The sequence below is a fragment of the Chanos chanos genome, chromosome 1 (genome assembly GCF_902362185.1).
Source record: "Chanos chanos chromosome 1, fChaCha1.1, whole genome shotgun sequence".
Taxonomy (NCBI): Eukaryota; Metazoa; Chordata; class Actinopteri; order Gonorynchiformes; family Chanidae; genus Chanos; species Chanos chanos.
Genome location: NC_044495.1, coordinates 44,185,117 through 44,205,665, shown reverse-complemented (window position 1 = coordinate 44,205,665; position 20,549 = coordinate 44,185,117). Strand labels below are relative to the sequence as shown.

At 40.7% G+C, this 20,549-nt stretch overlaps 1 protein-coding gene across 1 annotated transcript; it reads right to left on the bottom strand.

The window, feature by feature from the left end:
• Nucleotides 1–207: 207 nt before the first annotated feature.
• On the bottom strand, nucleotides 208–10,577 carry lingo2 (leucine rich repeat and Ig domain containing 2). The gene is made up of 2 exons (XM_030780602.1): nucleotides 10,554–10,577; nucleotides 208–2,067 (listed from the first exon to the last, which is right to left on the bottom strand). Exon 2 carries the CDS (start codon nucleotides 2,053–2,055, stop codon nucleotides 208–210), a length of 1,848 nt encoding a protein of 615 aa, XP_030636462.1. The 5' UTR covers nucleotides 2,056–2,067; nucleotides 10,554–10,577.
• Between the last annotated feature and the right edge of the window lie 9,972 nt (nucleotides 10,578–20,549).

Below are 20,549 nucleotides of genomic sequence, written 5' to 3'. Positions count from 1 at the left end.
CTCACCTCAACACAAACAACCTCTAGTAGGGCTTGAAGAGACATTGTTCTCATACAGCTTTCCCCAACCTTCAGAGGTATTTCAAAGCTCTGCGGTGTTTCCATGTCCAGCAATGGCCAGGATCTGTTTCCGGGTTCCATTTGCAAAAGAAACAGTGGAGCAATTCTTATAGGTCTGTTCTTTCTGTCTCAAGTCCTTGCCACAGTGTTAAATCATTTTCATGTTAAAGCGCCGCTGGCCACTGCTCTGCTCAACTCCTTCTGCTGAGGAGCCGTTAGACTTGGAACGTGGCACATACTCAATATCTATGTTGGTTTTATGTTTGCCTTTGCCCCGACTCCACACAAACAGGAGCAAAAAGCAGAACAGCACTACCCCCAAAAATGTGAAACAGCCCATAGCTGTCGACACCAAGATGGTCTTCAAGTCCAGACCAAAAGTCATGTTTGGAAGGTTTGTTCCATTGGCAGTGCTGTTGCTTGGGTCCATGTAGAACTGGGTCCTGTTGGCATACAGTGAGCCCAGACTCTTCACTGCTAGAGACACCATCAGGGTGTCATTACCTGCTGTGTTAGAAGCCACACACATGTAAACGCCAGCATCCTGTACCTCCACTACCTTGATGTCTAGCGAACCATTGTTGTGGACTGTCACCCTGCCATGATGCTTGGTTGTCAAATGACGCCGGCGTGGTGTCACCCATGACACGGTGGGCCTTGGTGTTCCTTCTGCACTACACTGTAGCCGTGCTGACTGGCCCTCCTCCACAGATACCATCTGTGTTCGGTTTTCACGTATCTTGGGCTTGGTGCATGTTACATAGTAGGAGAGCAGCGTTTCCTTAAACTCCCTGAAGGGACGTCCACGTATGCCTTCTGGTGTGCTGCATTCAGGCTGTGCTTCACCGAAAGAAATTGAATGCCGCCTTTGCAGGAGCCACATGAGTCGGCAATCACACACCAGAGGGTTGTCATCTATTAGCAGCATGTCCAGGGCCTCGGGTGCCTGGAAGACTCCCTTCTCCAGAGTATCCAGCTGGTTATGGGAGATGTTGAGCACTCTGAGCTCACGCAAGCCTTGGAAAGCATGGAGCTCCACAGTGACCAGCTGGGCACCCACCAACCGTAGCTCACGCAACCTCACCAAGTCCTGAAGCAGGCCCCCCTCCACTGTCCGGATGCGGCAGTAGGAGAGGTTGAGGTGCGTGAGGTAAGGCAGATGGCGCAAAGCCTGGTAGGGGAAGGTTGAGAGATTGGTGTTAGTGATGGACAGTGTGGTAAGGTTCAGCCCATGCAGAGTGTTAGCTGGCATGGTATCAAGGGAAGGCCAACTGTCAATCTCCAGGTGTCGCAGCTGGAACAGCTTTTTGAAGGCATAGGGCCGTAGACTAGGGATGCTGAGGTATCGCATGCGAAGTGTCACCAGGTTGTGTAGGTGGGACAGGGCCTCAGTAGGGACTTCCGTCAGGTTGCAGCGTTCCAGTGTCAGACTCTCTAAGGACATTAAGCCTACAAAGGCCCTGTGGGAAATGTAGACCAACTCATTGTCACCCACCTCCAGAGACTTGAGACTGTGCAAATCCTGGAACATATAATCCACCAAGATGACAATCTTGTTGTCACTAATGTCGAGTGTTGTAAGGTTGGAGAGACCTGTGAAAACGCCCAGTGAGATGAGTCGAATGCGATTACTTTTCAGACTAAGCGAGTGCAGGCTGGAGAGTGCATTGAAGGCCCCTGGCTCTACATAGGCTATGACATTTCCACTCAGGTCCAGCTCCTCGATATGTGGGTATGGCGCAAAGTCATCAGGATTGACAGCTTGGATCTTGTTCTTGCTCAGGTCAAGGATTCGTGTGTCAATGGGCACGCCGTCTGGGATGGTTGGGTGACGCTTGCGGTGGCAGATGACAGAACGGCTCTGGGCAGAGCACTCACAGCGGGAGGGGCAGGATAAGGTGGAGCCGACGAAAACAGTCACCAAAGCCAAGCCCAACATCGGCTGCCAGCAGGACACAGCTGTGTGCAGCATGACTCTGCTTAAACAGTCTACCATGCTGTCATGGCTCTGAAAGTGAGAGAGAGAGAGAGAGAGAGAGAGAGAGAGAGAGAGCATTAGCAAGCATTCACACATGATTATGAGGCAAGATAAGAAGATATTTTAATTGAACAGTCTGTCACAAACCTAAACCAAGAATTTAAGGGGTAATTTCAAGATTTAAACTTAACTAATTCAAATGGACTGTGACAGTGAAGGCAAAACCATTTTTTGTATTTCTTTTAATAAAAAGCATTTGAAAAGGAAGTTTAATTAGATCATTACTCTGAACACAACATGTAGATTACACACGTCAAATTAAATAATCTTGTGAAGCATGTTTAATACATACTGTGATATATTTGACTGATTTCAAAAATGCATCATATAAGCCACATTCAGCCTCATTTAACAAAAGCTGTCTCTGAATTTTTATCACCATCATCAACATCACCACCATCATTACAATGGTCATTCAGCCCTTGTTTGGGCATTGACTGTTATGGGAAGTGCTGATTTTGTATGTGCATGCATGGAATCACACTCCCCAGTCCTTTTCATATTGGTGGGTATTATTCACTGAGTCTTTGGCATAAATTAGCACAATCACTTTTTTGGGAGGTAGGCATTGATGCAAATGCCTCTGTTTTCAGATTTAACCATGGTTCAACGTGATGTGCCAGGAATACTGTGGCTGATAATCACTCCTATCCCATCTGACTAAACACACACTCTGCTTTTGTCTTTCCAGGGCACTTTCACACGTGGGTTCCAAATGGCAGAATATTCAATTTTTATTTTCTTTCCATCAGTGCATTTCCTGAACTATTTTTTGTTTTCCTGCTTATTGTATCTCACTCTCTCATCCAACCCAGGCCACAATCTGAATTTGACTGGGGTATTTTTACACTTGCATAAATTTGCAAGGAACACACACACACACACACACACACACGCGCGCACACACTCACGCACGCACGCACGCACACACGCACGCACACACATACAAATGAAGAGCTATGATTTTTCCTGGAGACTTATGGGAATGAACAAATCAAAACACATGGTAATAGACGGAGGGAACAATCTGGTGGGAGGACATTACCAATGTAATTATACAGCTTATCTTAAGGCCTGGAAAAACCCATAATGGAGGGCTCAGAGGTTAATAAAACATGGATAGCACTGCTTTTTTTCCCCTTGGTATTGTTCAAAATCCAATTTTAAAAAGCCTTCCAAGAGGTGTTAAAATGAATCAGAGAATAATCATATCAATTAGGTGTCAGAACAGGTAGCATCTGCATTCATTAGTATTCAAACATACTCAGTCTGTTTTGCTGCAAGACCAACAGAGACACTTTCTGTCCTACATCCGATAGAGTAGCATGGTAGCATGCATTCCCATCTGATAGATCAGCGTGGTAGCATGCATGCCTATCTGATAGATCAGCGTGATAGCATGCATGCCTATCTGATAGAGGAGCATGGTAGCATGCATTCCCATCTCCAGAAGTATTGAGCGGTTTAATCAGTGCTTTGAAACTCAACCAGGAAAGAAATCACACACTCTCTTTCGCACTTTCTAATAATAATAATAATAATAATAATAATAATAATAATAATAATAACAACATACATTTATTTTGAGCCCAATATCACTATTTATAGTCTCAAACGGCTTTACATGTCTATAACAAAGTCAAATCAAAATTGTATTATCCATAAGTCTGAGGAAATAGAAGTGTTTAGTCTGTTTTTTTTTTTTTTGTTTTTTTTTTTTCCCTAAGCCCACCACCACCCCTCCAACATGGGAGTCACATCGTACTTTCTCTCTTTTTTTTTTTTTTTCTCGTTTCTTTTTATAAATTTTATTTGATTAGTCTACATACTTGTGTACAGAGGAGACAGGCGGACAGACAAACGAACAAACATGCAGAAAGACGGGTGACATGCTGTAGAATGACAGACAGACAGGTGAACATGTAGACAAGGAGACAGACAGAAGGACAAAATCAAAGAAAGGTAATAAGGGAGTGAGGGATAAAGAAGAAAAGTAAAAAAAAAAAAAAACCCAAGCAAAGGAAAAAAAAAATCTATATGTGGGACAAGACAAAGGAGTGATGCTATGATGGGGGAAGTAACAACAATAATTATAATACAGAAACATAGTAATAATAATAATAACAACATTGATGACCATAATACTAATAAGGATGACAACAATATTGACAATAACGCCATCATAATACTACTACTACAGTTACTACTACTAATACGAACAATAGTAGTGATAGTCTCTTTGAAGTATGCGTTTGGGGCGGGGAGGGGGGGTTGGGGGGGGGGGGGGTAGTTAGCAGGCAAATTCAATGAATTTATGAAAGGGGCCCAGATTTTTTGAAAGTAGAAGTTTTGGTGTTGGAATGAAATTCTTTCCATGGACATGTGGTCTATGAAAGAGTTTAACCATCGTGTGATGTTTATTGTGTTTCTTGTTTTCCAGTTTAAGAGGATAGTTTTCTTAGCAATTGCTAGGGCGATGAGTATGGGTTGGGGGTTTTGGATTGGTGGGCTGATCACAGAGGTATCCCCGAACAGACAGAGTGAAGGAGAGAGTGGGATGTTACAGCTCATAAAAAGTGATATTCTGTCAGTAACTTGTTTCCAAAAGTGGTAAGTTGGAGGGCACAACCAGGTAGAGTGGAAATAATTGTCTGGGATGTTCATTGTGCAATGTGAGCATATGTCTGAATCTAGGAATCCCATCTTATACATCTTGTGCTGGGTGATATGTGTTCTGTGGATTACTTTATATTGTATTAGTTGAAGATTAGTATTGTTTGTCATTGTGAAAGTGTTTCTACAGATTAGAGTCCAGAAGTCTACATTGGTAGAGAGTGATAGGTCTTTCTCCCAGTCTTGGATGGGGAGGGATATTGTTTGGTCCGAGGATGATATTAGTTTGTATAATTTGGAGATAGTTTTCTTAGTATTATTTATTTTTTCCATTTCTTCCACTAGTGAGGGTGGATGTAGGTTGTTGTTAATTATATTAATTTTGGATTTTAGAATGGATTTTAATTGTAAGTACTGAAAGTTATACTTTTGCACCAGGTTCTGGAAAGTGATGAAGGTGTTATTGTGAAAGATGTGCTGAAGCTGTGTGATACCTCTTTGTTTCCAAGTGGTGGAGTGGAGTGGTGATCTATTGAGTGTAAAGTCAGGGTTGTGCCATATTGGGGTGTATTTACATGGTGACATTGTGAATTTAAAGATTTTATTAATTTTCCACCAAGCTGTTAGGGTTGTTGAGATTATGGTATTTTTGAAGCGATCGTGGTGTTTTATGGAAGTGCTAAGGAATGGCAAGTCGGAGATTGAAATTTCATTGCATTCTGACTGTTCTATTTGAATCCATGGGTTATTCTGTTGGTTGGGATGAATCCACTTTGAGATATACTGTAGTTGATTAGCCAGGTAATAATAGTAGAAGTTTGGTACTTCCAGTCCTCCTTGAGATTTGTGTTTCTGTAAAGTTGCTAGTTTAATCCAGGGTGGTTTATTTTTCCAGTAGAATATAGTTGTCATGGAGTTGAGTGAATTAAACCAGTTAGTACTGGGTTGAGTTGGAGTCATTTTGAAGAGGTAGTTCACTTTAGGTAGTATGGTCATTTTTACAGTTATTCTGCCATTTAGAGAGAGTGGTAAATTTGTCCAACGGTTTAAGTCATTTTCTATCGATTTTAATAGTGGGGTGAAATTAAGGCGAAACAACTCTGACAGCTTGGCGGAGATATTTATGCCTAGATATTTAATATTACCTGAGGAGGTGAGGGGCGTGTTTTTCTCTGTAGCGTACGAGTCAACACTGCAGATGGGTAAAATTGTTGATTTTGTCCAGTTTACAGTGTAGTCTGATATTTCAGAAAATAAATTGATAAGCTTCATGGCTTCTTGCAGGGAATTTGATGGGTCTTGGAGGCAAAGCAGTATGTCGTCTGTGTAAAGGCTGAGTTTGTGGTGTGTGTTGGGGGTTTGGATTCCTTTGATGATGTTATTTGGGCGTACTGCAGCAGCTAGAGGTTCAATGAACAGGGCGAAAAGTGATGGTGAGAGTGGGCATCCTTGCCTGGTCCCTCTGTGTAGCATGAAACTCTGTGATGTAAGTCCGTTAGTAGAAACTGTGGCCATCGGTGAGTTATACAGTGGTTTTATCCATTGAATAAACGATTCCTCGAATCCAAACTTCTGAAGTGTTTTGGATAGAAATGTCTGGTTTACTTTATCAAATGCCTTTTCTGCATCTAACGAAACAAGTATTGTTTTTGTTTTACTTTTTTGGGATATATTGATTAAATTGAATAATCTGCGCATGTTATTTGATGAATCTCTTCCTTTGATAAATCCGGTTTGGTCTGAGTGGATTAGTGATGGGGTTACTCTTTCAATTCTGATGGCTAGCGCTTTACTGATAATTTTGAGATCGGTATTGATGAGTGATAGGGGGCGGTAGCTAGAACATAGGGTTGGGTCTTTGTCAGGCTTCGGTAGTACTGAGAGGAGTGCTGTGTTCATATGTGGTGGGATTTTTGAGTTTTATTTAATATCAACAGTCATTCTAAAGAAAAGTGGGGAGATTGTGTGCCAGAAGTGCTTAAAGAACTCAGCAGGGAAACCATCAGGTCCTGGTGCTTTATTATTTGGTATCTGGTTAAGGGCGTTATAGAATTCTTCCAATGTTAAAGTGCGTATAGTTCATTTGCTGTTTCCTTGTTAAGCTGAGGAAGGTCAGTACTATTGAGGAAGGAGTGGATGTCTGTCAAATTTGGTTCATGATCTGAGGTGTACAATTTAATGTAAAATTCCCAAAATGTATTATTTATATCTGTAGGTGTTTGCATGGTTTCCCCTGCTGAGTTCTTTATGACCGGGATAATTGATTTGTCTTTGGCTCGTTTTAATTGGTTTGCCAGATATTTACCAGATTTGTTGCTGTATTCAAAATTGTCATGTCTTAGTCTTTGCAGTATGAATTGGTTTTTCTTGTTAATAATAGTGTTCAATTGAAAATTGGTTGTTGTTAATTAATTCAGAAGTTGTTCCGTGGGATTATTAGCATACTTGACATTTAATTCTCTGAGTTTTTGTTCCAAATTCTTTTCAATCTTCCTTTTTCTTCTTGTGTGATGAGTATGATATGATTTTTCCTCTCAGTACTACTTTAGCAGTTTCCCAAAGTAATGAGGGTGAGATATCTGTGGAATCGTTTATTTCCATGAAGGATGTCCATTCTTCTCTGAAGAAAGTGTTAAAATCAGGATCTTTAAGCAGCGAGATATTGAAACGCCATCTGGGTGAGGGTTGTTTAGATTATTTAGTGTTTAGATTGAAGGATACAGGGGTATGATCGCTAATTATGATGGGGTGGGTGTGAAAGTCTGAAATATCAGATATAATTGAATTACTGGTAAGAAAAAAGTCTATGCGAGAGAATGACTAGTGAACCGGTGAAAAATACGTGTATTCTCTGGTTGATGGGTTTTTCATCAACTGTCACCAAGGCCAAAATCTTTCATATACTGCTTTAGTGTTTCGGTGGAGTGGCAATTTCTAGAATTACCTGATATGCTATACCTAGTCTGGTTTTAAAGGTATGGAGAGAGTTTGACACCCCATCTTCTGTAGGTGAACCATTCCAGAGGAAGGAAGAGTGGTAGGAAAAGGTTCAGTTGCCAGCGGACATCTTTTTAACTCTTGGAATGACTAATAGTCCAGAATCTTGAGAGCACAGGGTGTGAGGGGGGTTATAGGGTGTAATTAAGTCAGACAGGTAGGAAGGCGCAAGCCCATGTAAAATTTTACATGTTAATAAGAGGACCTTAAAATCTGCCCTTGCATGAATTGCGAGTCAGTGAAGGGAAGCCAGGACAGGTGTAATGTGATCAAACTTCCTTGTTCTGGTAAGGACTGTAGCAGCAGCATTCTGGACCAGCTGAAGACTTTTGGTACTAGAGGCAGGCAGGCCAGAGTAAAGAACATTGCACTAATCAAGGCGAGACATGACGAATGTGTGAACAATGGTTTCTGCATCAGCCATACTTAAAAAGGGCCTATTTTTAGCGACATTACGGAGGTGATAAAAGGTAGTTTTGATTGTGTTTTTGATATGAGTGATTAGCGAGAGACTAGAGTCAAAAATCACACCAAGGTTTTTAGCTGACGAGTTGCAAGAGATGATGCTGTTATCAAAATTTAGGGTAAGATCACTAAAAAGATGCTTATATTTTCTCTTTCAATGTCTGTCTGGCTTTCTTCCTCACACACACAAGGGCACACATTCTATGTAAGGTAAGTGTAATGCATGCTATAATTTCACTTTAATACATTGTTTCAAGCATCAGCACTTGATTGCTTTTCTGTGCCTTGCCTTTTAAAATATTTAACTTTACCACTGACACAGAGTAAACTCAAAGAGTAAAATCATCATGTGACAGATCTCATGGGCATAGCACCCAAACAGATCAGGCACTATTCGCCACAAGAGCAACTTCACAAACAATGTCTCCATGGAGACATCAAACTGCCAGCTGGGGGTACTCTCTTTGGTTCACAATTTCAAATCCAGACTCAGATTTGATTTTGATTCTGGGCATGTCCTATATTTGTATGCGTTAGAGAGTGAGTGTTTCTGTGTGCATACAAGTGTTTCTCTCTCTCTCTCTCTCTCTCTCTCTTTGTCTTTCAGTTTGAGTTGCTATCAGTAAATTGTTTCGTTTTCTCAGAAGCTAGATGATGTGACATGATATTTCTCAATGAAGAATCTATGGTTATTTATTCATAGCGCTGGTCTTCTGTGTTTAATGATAAGAGGGTCACAGTTTTGCTTCACTAAAACAGCATGCTCTGAGATTAGACTTCAGACTTTTACTACCAGTAAAACTTCAGTCTTTATCAAAACCTCAGGATCAACACATCCTCTCATTTCAAACCCTAATTTGAAATCTGACTAACAGGTGAACAGACAACCACATAAATATTTAAAGTCTCTTATGCATCTTATGCCATTTCAAAAGGCCAGAGTACTTTACATGCTCTAAATCATAGGTTTCAACAAGAACACAAATACTTTTAAATATTTCAGCATTTGCAGATCATTAACCTTTCATCTCTCTCTCTCTCTCTCTCTCTCTCTCACTGTGTGTGTGTGTGTGTGTGTTGTGTCTGCATGTTTATTTGTATGTCTCTGACTGCAGGTCAAAAGACAAACAGGCAGACAGACAGATGGACAGCCTGGCAGGCAGGTAGGTAGACAGACACAGATAGTGGAGCAGGCTGTGAAAAGAGCACACACATCTCTCTCTCTCTCTCTCTCTCTCTCTCTCTCTCTCTCTTTTTTTCTCCTTTTTTTCTGTCCAATGGGGTACAGAGATGAACCCACTTGTGTTCAGCATGTTATAGTGCATAAAGACATAATTACACCAAAGACTATTCTCTTATGGACATAGCTATTACAAATTCAGCATCTAAATGAACTAGTTTTCCACTCCTGAGGATTCCTCAGTACAAGTGTTTGAAATACATGTTGAAAGGAAAGAGGAGACTTGTGCAAGACACTTTCCCCACTGATCACTGATCAGTCCTCCATGGCAAAACCATGCCTCTTCCTTCACTACATCTGCCATCCAACAGGAAGATTTTGTTGTGAAATTCCAGCCAGAATCACTAACGGAAGCATATTGTTCTGGGGTCACAATGTAACTCATACACTCAGTTTCCACATGCAATCCAGTTCATGGCCTCCTCATCATAATCGTAACCATTTTATCCTGACGGCACCTGGTCTAGCATAGCTCCCAGTCCAGACACCGCCTGGTCTAGCATAGCTCCCAATCCAGACACCGCCTGGTTGAGCATAGTTACCAGCCCCCCTGGCCCCAAACTGCTGTTTTGCATCAGTGTGTATGCTTTCATTAATCTTTATGTTTCTAAACTCCATATGCTGACAGAATCTCCATCATGTGAGATTTTTCATGAATTGTTATTGTCTGTTTCTCTCTCTGTACTCACACATGTAAGGATAAATGACCTGCCAAGCAAAGCTACCATAGTCAGCTATCAATGTGAATCTGAAAAGGCCTAAAAGTACCTGCTTTTCTTCACCCTACACCCCCCACTCCACCATCTGTAAGACAGCTCAACCGTGTGCTCCCCTGAAGAAATTAAGTGCCCCCTTCCCAAGTTCTTCCTTAACTTAATTCCTGTCAAAAAATCACAGTAAACTTTACGCTGCATTAAACTCCATACATATACATCCAGTGTCCTGAGGTGTCTCCCATTTTGGTGAGATTGTTGCTGTCTCCTGAGATAGCTTTCTTTCTCCTTGATTTTATTTGTCTACTTACTCCCTAAATACTGCTCCAACACTCCAGTACCAGCCTGAGGAGAACTGACTTCCTGTCTGAGTTTTGCTTTTTTAAAGGATTTTTTTCTATGAGCCAAAGGGAGTTCTTCCTTGCCACTGGCACTTCCTGAGTCTTTGTATCCTGTAAGGCTGCTTTGTGACAATGTCTATTGTATAAAGTTCCATGCACATGAAGTTGAACTGCATTGAGTTGTAATGTAATATGTGACATTCAGGACAAAATGTAAGACGTTTCTGTGAGGTGAAATAAATAAATAAATAAATAAATAAATAAATAAGTACCTTATTAACATATAACGAAAAGAAGACAGTGAAAATATCTCAGCAGATAAGGTGTGCTTCACAGTGAGGAAGATTTTGTGTTGAAGCTCTGATTGGTCGTTTTTTGGGTCATAGCATTCATCTGTGAAATCAAGTATTTATGCTGTATTTGGGGCAAGTGAGGACAGTCTTTTAATCCTTTTCCTTTCAGCATTTCAGTACGTTCAGTACCTTGACTATAGAGGGACAGCGGACATAAATAACTGTTTGTGTCACGTGCTGCCCACCATTATCATGGAATAGGAGACCTCTGAAAAGTCTAAACTGTATTATCAGAGTTACATCAGAGAGATATGTGAGATGTCATCTTCTTTCAGAAGCCTGAAACTAGACAGAGGAAGAGAGAGAGAGAGAGAGAATTTCTGATGTTTGGTGATGAGAGTGTATGTGAACGGAAGGCTAGCTGGTAAAAGCTTCTACGTATGTGAGTGAGGAGTTTTTGTACAGTATGAAAATGTCACAGGTCAATTAACACTAGAGGCGCCGAGCGCCGGTCATCTGACCGCAGTGACCCAAAAAAAAAAAAAAAAAAAAAAAAATATTTGCACTCGGTCAAATTTCAGCACCCTCCTTTCATGACTTTTCCTAGATTTGTGCATTTTATCACCCAGCATCCTTAAATTTTCAAAATCACCTCGGTATAAGCTAATTTAAAGCTATTTTGCACCTATCTCTGTGAAATTGCCGTCAGCCTTGCATTCGGCCATATTGTTTCCTGCCTTTCAATGTTGCGATTCTCTTTTCTCTCAGCAGATGTCGCAAGGGTTCGATCGTACTAGTTGTCTGTCTTTATATACATATATCAGGGTTTTATATATATCTATCCAGAGTTATAACAGTTATAAATTAATATTACATAATGTGCAAAAATGACAACAATAATTTAATAACTATGAAGCGCATTTTTGTTTCATGTAGGCCTACATGGGCGTATCAATTGTCACTAATTTTTGCACTAGCCTACTTGAACCATGCGTAACTAGTCATGATATTACTGATAGTTCATGTGTAGACTATGGTAAGCTTTATTCTCATGTCATGACATTACATTATTTTAGAGCTGCAACAATAATTTACGATATTAAAATGCAAATGTTTTGTAAAGTGGATAAATGTATAATAAACGCATTTTTGTTTCACGTACAGGGGCGTAACTAATTATTATATGACTTAGATAGTTGGCAGGAATTTTGCGAATGCTAATTCATTCAATATAATAACACCCTACGCAAGAGACGGCACAGTATGGGTTGAACAAACTGCTGGCAAACCCTCGGGGTAGAGCGCGAGAGAAACCCCAGGGCCCACATGTTATGCCAAGGACAATATTACAAGTCCATTGAGCAGTTTAGCGTGCTTGATTGACACAGAAATGTGGTGAAAGATTCAGAAATACTCTGAAGCAGAAACTGATCGAAATGATGCTGATAAGTTCAAACTGCGGATCTCCTTTATTTGAGAGGTATTACGGGCGGTAAAAGCATGAACCCGGACGACTACTGGTCTGCTAACTTGGGAAATCCCATTTTTAGAGACAGATGTCTCGACAGAAATTCCAAGATATCATGCGCTATCTGAGTTTTGATGACAAGAATACAAGGGCTGCCCACCTTGTGACAGATACATTTTCGATATTAGATTTTGGATAAAGTATTGCTTCTTACACACCTAGTGAGAACATAACTGTAGATGAACAACTGTTCCCTATCAAGTCGTTACTGTGTCGTTTCACACAGTACATGGACATTAAACCGGGCTAATTTGCTATTAAATTCTGGGTGGCCACTGACGTTGAAACAAAATACATGTTGAACGCAGTTCCCTGTTTAGGGAAAGATGACAGTAGGCCAGCAGTAGGCCGAAAATTTCTTCACCTCGTTGGCACTGGCAAACAATCTTTGGCCTACGTTGAAGGGAACTTCTGAGTTGGTTGACCAAGTGATTCATGACGTGGTCGTTAGGAGGGGGTTGGGATCACACCTAGGCTATTGTTCTAGGCTGTCGGTCGGATATCTCTCCACTTGAAATGGGAACACAAAACAGCGAGGTACAACATTCCCTGCTTGAACAGGCTATGTAAAAGTGGTTATCCCGACACATAGGATACTAAATAGCTTGAAAAGTACTTTGTTATCTATTTATTTGCTTAGTACATTTTTCACTGTATACACAATCTCGTGTATCTATCTTGTATAATGTATAATTCATTCTTTCTTAAGTATTTACTGCAAATAAACTACACAGCTGTCGATTTCCCAAAAAGGGTTTTTTTTCTGTGCTGTAATTTAGTTTCAATAAATGGTAAAAAAAATTCTCTTTGAAAGTAAAATGACTTCAGAAGAAGCATAACATTTAGAGTATTAGAGCCCGCAGTGAGAGGAGTGTATGAAGCATGGCTAAGGTACCGATAACAGACACCAGGACGTTGTGTGAACCATGGCATTCTCGCCGTGAGGAGTCTGAGAGCAAGGCTTCAGCTGCCTGCTTATAAAATGGGCAGTCATTCAATACCCTGTTGACTCTTGCATTCAGGGGTCATTTTGATGTCTGATCTCATTGAACCACAGTCACACATTCAGTCTGAGTGAGTAAGAAAATGAATGTCTAAAGTAACTAAAGAATTTTTTACGGTTTTATACTGTCATGAGCATCTACACCACAAGCCCCAAAACTGTACATTTAAATATATATATGCTGAATAGAAGCGCAGAATAGAAGCACAGAGTTCTCTTGTTGACTCTTTAGGGTGTGACCATAGGACAACAGACACAGCCATAGACAGGACCACAGAACCATAGACACAGCCATAGAGAGAATCATAGACAGGACCAGAGACACAGCCAAAGACAGAACTATAGACAGGACCATAGATAAAGGCCTGGACAGAGCCATAGACAGAATCATAGATGGGACCACTGATAGAGTATCTCTGTCAAACAGATTAGACGCTTAAGCACTGTCACTATTATTACTACTCTCTCTGCTCTTTGCCAACCAGAGAGGCTTTCTCAAGCTTTGGATAACAAACTAGCCTTCTAAGTGATAGAGATAATTCAAAAATATTTGACAAAAGTATCTAGAAAGGGCTAGTGCTTGGACAACATTACACTGAGTATATTGCCACACAGAGTTTACATGCATGATCACTCTCATATTAGCTATGAAATGGAAACTTGACTTTACCATTTCAATTTGAGAGTGAAATGACTATCTTTGTCATCTGATGGCTACATGAGATAACTTAGGCATCTGGGGCCTCATTACAGAAAAATATCCTAAATGCTTGTCCTATCTTAACTTAAGTTTCAAAGATAGGAAAAATCCTATCTTCCTATTGCAGAAGCAATTCCTAAACTTATGGCTGTGCCCTATCCCATCTCAGACCTCCTATCTTACCTTAACTTAAGAAATCCTAACTCAGAGCCTACCCAACGCATAAGCGAACTAAGCAGCTGCTTAGGGCCCCTGTGGAAATGTCCCATAAGAAAGCTTGAAACATCTTTGTGTGGCACGGCACAACGCCTGAGACAAACAACAGTTGCCAGAAGCAGGGCTGCCATTGACTGTCCTCTCATCGTTTTGTTGGACACTGGTAATATATTTTCCTAAAAATTATGGTCTTTTTTCTCAAAATTGTATGATTTTTTTCTCGTAATATTATGATTTTTTTTTCCTCACAAAATTGCAACTTTGTTCTCGCAATATTATGACTTTTTCTCTTGAAATATTATGACTTCATTTGCATTAAATTACGGCTTTATTCTCATGATATTATGACTTTTTTTGTCAATTATGACTTTATTCATGTAATATTACAACCTTATCCTTGAAATTTCAGACCCCCCCCCCCCTCCCCCCAATGTGGCCCTAATATTCCGTCATATGTTCAAAAGTTCTTTTGGACGCTGCAAATTTTTTAAACCAAAAGCAATTAAAATGGTTAGCTTGTTTACAGTAAATGCATTGTCTGCTAGTTTATTTTGCTACTTTTCAGTACACCACCTTCAGTATGCCACTTCTTACTGTTTCACTTTGAATATTAAAGTGCAAATTAACACAAGATCACTCTTGTGAGCCTACTACCTTTAAGATTAAAAAGGAGAGAATAGTAAAAAAAAAAAAAAAAACATGCCAGGCTGACATTGGTATAAAGTAAGCAACACAGCTACAACTAATAAAATTGATAATGGGCGTGTTAGATTTACAGTAGGTGTGCGAATGATCAAGCATTGACAATAGAAAAATAATAGACCATTGATAGCATCTAGGCAGTGGGCCCCCAATCAAATTCTGCACAGGGTCCCCATAAAGGCTTGGGCTGGCCCTGTCCTAACCATAACTGTCAGATTTTCAATCGGCAGTCATCCTGTCATGCCTGTATCTACGCTTAGAATGTACATGAGACGCCTGTATCTTAGAATGTACCGGCCGATAATTATATCAACGGCTCTCACAGCATAATATAAACGGCTCTCACTGCTATTATAGACAAAAGACGGGCATACAATTTTAGCTACGAGGAGTTGGAGGCATTAATTGTGTCAGTGGAAATGTAAAAGCACTTTGAGCTACATTCTTTGTATGAAAGGTGCTGTACAAATAAAGTATTGTTATTATTAGTAGTAGTAGTAGTAGTAGTATATATTGCAGTGCCAGATTACAGATAGCTTGGGTGACCTCTGTGAAGTTGCATGAGATGCAAGGCTGTGATGTTAAGGACAGATCTACAACCTCAGTCTGGAAGTCACCCTTAGCAAAAAAACAAGGTGCATTTGTGATCTGTGCGACCACTGGCAGAGCCTCATGCGTCCTTGTAGGCCTCTCCAGAGCTGGACATAGCACGTCAATCAAATTCAAAATTGATCGCCTTGGCATTCAATATATACCCATTAATACATGGTCCAGGAAATTTAAAGCATCATCATGCATGTTGAGTAGCCTTTCAATCATTATAATTCTGTGTTCATGTTCGTCATCTTCATTGCCATACAGAGCTAACAAGAGTGCTGCTGCCATTTTGGCAGATATTTTGAATTTAGTACAGGTTCTATGCCATCCTAACTTAGGCATTTCCCAAGTTAGGAATCCTAAGTTGGAACGGTTCCGTAAAAGCTAAATTCCTATCCTAAGATAAGATAGGATTTTTTTCCTAAATGCAGTTAGGAAACATGTTTCTGTATCATCCTAAACTGAGATAAGATAGGATTTCAGACTTAGGGAGTTTCTGTAATGAGGCCCCTGGCCTTTGCAAATGTCAGAGTCACCTGATGAAAATGTGACACAATGTCACACAGTGTCTGACAGACAACTTTACTGCACAGGTAGCACAACTACATACAGAACAGAACAGAGGAAATTAATGACCATCAGCAAACAGTGGTCAGATATCATCTGGATGGGAGACAGAGAATTAACTAAAGATCAAACAGTGGTCATTTGGTCATTTAGCATCCATACTGACAGATTTCACTAACACTGAAGTTTTACACACTCACACACACACACACACACACACAGAGAACTGCCTTACACACCGCTTCCGGTTCCGGTTTGTCCCTGTGTGACTCTGCAGCTGCCCTACGCGTGAACTGCCTAATTTAAATACCAACGCCTAATTTAATTCCAATTAAATCTGGGATTAAGGTACGTGAAACTTTCACTATGGCAAATACTCAGCCTGTTCAGTGTATCGAGTGCAGGATGTTTAGCCATTCTTCCTCCGTCATTAATAATAGCTCTGTTTGTGCTAAATGTGCATTAGTTAGCTCCCTGACGGAGAAGATTGTAGCATTAGAGATGCGCATCCAGATGCTAGAGAGGCTTAGTGAGAGTGAGAATAGCCTAGTTCCTGTAAAAGAAAATCTGGATGGCTCAGGAAGAGTTAGCAGCTCTCCGACTCCGGCACCAGAGCCCTCATAGCGGGGCGAATGGGTGACGACTCGGCGGCATAAGTGCAAAGCCAAAGCTAACGCTAAGGCTAGCCCACGAGAGACACACCACTCCCCGCTTCACGTGTCAAACAGGTTTGCCCTCCTCAGTGAAACACCCGCTGAGAAACCTGAAAGAGCTCTGGTTATAGGAGATTCCATTCTACGGCACGTGAAATTAGCTAGACCTTTAGGGGCACCAGCAGCCTTAGTTAGCTGTATACTGGGAGCCAGGGCGCCGGACATAGCAAGTAATCTTAAAGTGTTAAGTAAGCACAGGTTTTCTAAGATAGTTTTTCATGTAGGAGCTAACGATATACGCCTTCGTCAATCAGAGGTTACTAAAAGTAATATCGTAGAGGTGTGTAAATTAGCGAAGGCGATGTCTGATGCAGTAATATGCTCTGGCCCCATCCCAATCCAGCGAGGCGATGTAGCTTACAGCAGGTTATGGTCGCTGAACTGCTGGATGTCCAGGTGGTGCTCTGACAACAATGTGGGCTTTATAGACAATTGGAATAGTTTTGAGGGCAAGGCTGGCCTCTTAGGGCGAGACGGTGTCCATCCCACTTGGGAAGGTGCTGCTCTCATTTCTTGTACATAGCGCATAGTCTCAGACCAGTTAATCCGTGACAATCCAGAGCCAAGACCAGGGAGCAGACAAGCAGGCTAAACCGACCGTCTGCTAGCTGCACAGAGTCGTCACCCAGGTTAAACTATATTGAGACTGTGTCTGTTCCCCGACCTATACGAAAATGTAGAAATACTCAGAGAATTTGTTCTAGTAATTTAATTAACATAGATTTAAATCTAGATTTAAGCTAGGACTGTTAAATATTAGATCTCTTACGCCTAAAGCGCTCATTGTTAATGAAATCATTACTGATCAGGAGTTTAATGTACTGTGTTTAACAGAAACGTGGATCAAACCAAATGAGTACGTCGCATTAAATGAAGCTAGTCCTCCCGGATACAGTTATATACACCAGCCTCGTGTAACTAGCAGAGGAGGAGACGTTGCAGTTATTTATAATGATAACCTAGGCATCATACAAAAACCTCTACATAAATTCAATGCGTTTGAAGTTCTTTATACAAACATAACATATGTAGCCACAAAAAATACCCAGTCTATCACACTAATTATTATCTATAGACCGCCTGGGCCGTACTCTGAATTCCTCTGTGAATTTGCAGATTTTATCTCAAACCTTGTTATTTCTTTAAACAAAGCTCTAAAGACCTTAACATTCATTTTGATAACCCACAGGACCCTCTGAGAACAGCGTTTGTGTCCATTCTAGATTCAGTAGGGATTAATCAGACGGTCATAGGGCCCACTCATAATGGTGGCCACACCCTCGATCTTATACTAACACTCGGATTAAATATAGGAAGTATAGTCACATTTCCACAATCTGAAGCTATCTCAGATCATTATCTTATCTCATTCAAAATGTTTCTTAGTAATAATATATGCAGCTCGCCACGCTATCATAATAAACGTACGTTTACGCCAGCTACTACGCAGAACTTTATCAATAATCTCCCAGAGTTATCAACTTTGACTGGAACAATGTCACACCCCACAGAACTTGATCAGGCAACTGAATCTTTAGAGTTAACATTCCGCAACACCTTAGATAATGTGGCCCCACTTAAAAGGAAAATAATCAGAGAGAAAAAACTAGCTCCCTGGTATAATGAGCACACACGCGCCTTAAAACTTACCACTCAAAAATTAGAACGTAAATGGCGCCAAACTAAATTGGTAGTATTCCAGTTAGCATGGAAGGAGAGCCTCCTGAGCTATAGAAAAGCTCTTAGTGCCGCTAGATCAATGTATCTCTCCACCCTAATAGAAGACAACAAAAATAATCCTAGATTTTTATTTAATATCGTATCAAAACTAACTGGGAATAAGAGCACCTCGGAAACAGGCACACCATCAATGTTCAGTGGCGACGCATTTATGAACTTTTTCAACAGCTAAATTGAAAATATCAGGCAAACAATCCAGGCTATAAATTTTAAACCAGATAATTTGATCACTAACACTGTAGATAACAATATAACTATATCAGATCAGCGATTAGAATGTTTTACTCCCCTTCAGGCGACCGAATTGACCTCACTAATTTCTTCATCAAAATCACCAACTTGTGTACTAGATCCCTTACCTACATGTTTCCTTAAGCAGATACTGCCAGTAGTCATCGAACCGCCTCTAAAAATAATCAATTCCTCCCTTAGTACTGGCTATGTACCTAAATGTTTTAAACTAGCAGTTATCAAACCCCTAATTAAAAAACCTGACCTTGACCCCTGTTCACTGTCCAACTACAGGCCAATATCTAACCTCCCCTTTATCTCCAAGATCCTAGAAAGGGCTGTAGCACAGCAGTTATGCTCATACTTACATAAGAATGACATCCATGAACTGTATCAGTCAGGATTTATGCCTCATCACAGCACAGAGACAGCACTGGTTAAAGTTGCAAATGACCTCTTACTGGCCTCTGATCAGGGTTGTGTCTCCTTGCTTGTGCTGCTTGACCTCAGTGCAGCCTTTGACACCATTGATCATACCATTCTCCTTGATAGACTAGAAAATGTTGTTGGAGTTAAGGGAACGGCCCTCTTATGGCTTAGGTCCTACCTGACTGATCGTTATCAGTTTGTTGATGTAAATGGTGAGTCCTCTGCACATACTGAGGTAAAGTTTGGAATCCCACAAGGTTCTGTTTTAGGCCCACTGCTTTTCTCTTTATATATGCTACCTCTAGGTAATGTTATTCGTAAACACGGTATTAGCTTCCACTGCTATGCTGATGGCACACAGCTGTATGTCTCAGCGAAGCCAGACGAGAGACACCAACTTAACAAAATTGAGGAATGTCTAAAGGATATTAGGCACTGGATGCTTACGAACTTTCTCTCACTCAACTCTGAAAAAACAGAAGTACTTGTACTAGGATCACATGCAGCTAGGAGTAAGCTTTCCGATCACATAGTTACTCTGAATGGCCTTTCTCTTTCATCAGGTGCGGCAGTAAAAGATCTTGGTGTATTTATTGAACCCAGTCTTTCATTTGAATCTCATGTAGATAATATTACCAGGATAGCCTTCTTTCATCTTAGAAATATTAACAAGATAAGAAATGCATTGTCATTTCCAGATGCTGAAAAATTGGTTCATGCTTTCATTACCTCTAGGTTAGACTACTGTAATGCCTTACTGTCTGGATGTTCTAATAGATGTATAAATAAGCTACAGTTAGTTCAGAATGCAGCAGCCAGAGTTCTTACTAGAACCAAAAAATATGATCACATCACCCCTATCTTATCCACACTGCACTGGCTCCCAGTCAAATCTCGTATTGATTATAAAATCGTACTATTAACATATAGAGCATTAAATGGTCTTGTGCCACAGTACCTGTGCGAACTCCTGGTCTCTTATGATCCACCACGCCAACTTAGATCAAAAGGTGTAGGCTATTTGTTGGTACCTCGAGTTATGATGGCTACAGCAGGGGGCAGAGCCTTCTCTTACAGAGCCCCACAGTTATGGAATAGCCTCCCAATTAATGTTCGAGACTCAGACACAGTCTCTATGTTTAAGTCAAGGCTGAAAACTTATCTGTTTAGCCAAGCCTTTTGCTAATAGCTCTTCACTAGGCAAAGGAGCAGATCTGGAGGGTTCTCGGGCATAGATTGTTTGGTGAACTGGGATGTTTGGATGCTGTCGCCCCCCCACTCTAACATGTTCACTCAGGTTTGTTGACTGTGGAGTGGGTGGCCGCCTTGTGTCCCAGAGTGCCATCATGTCCATATTACCTTCT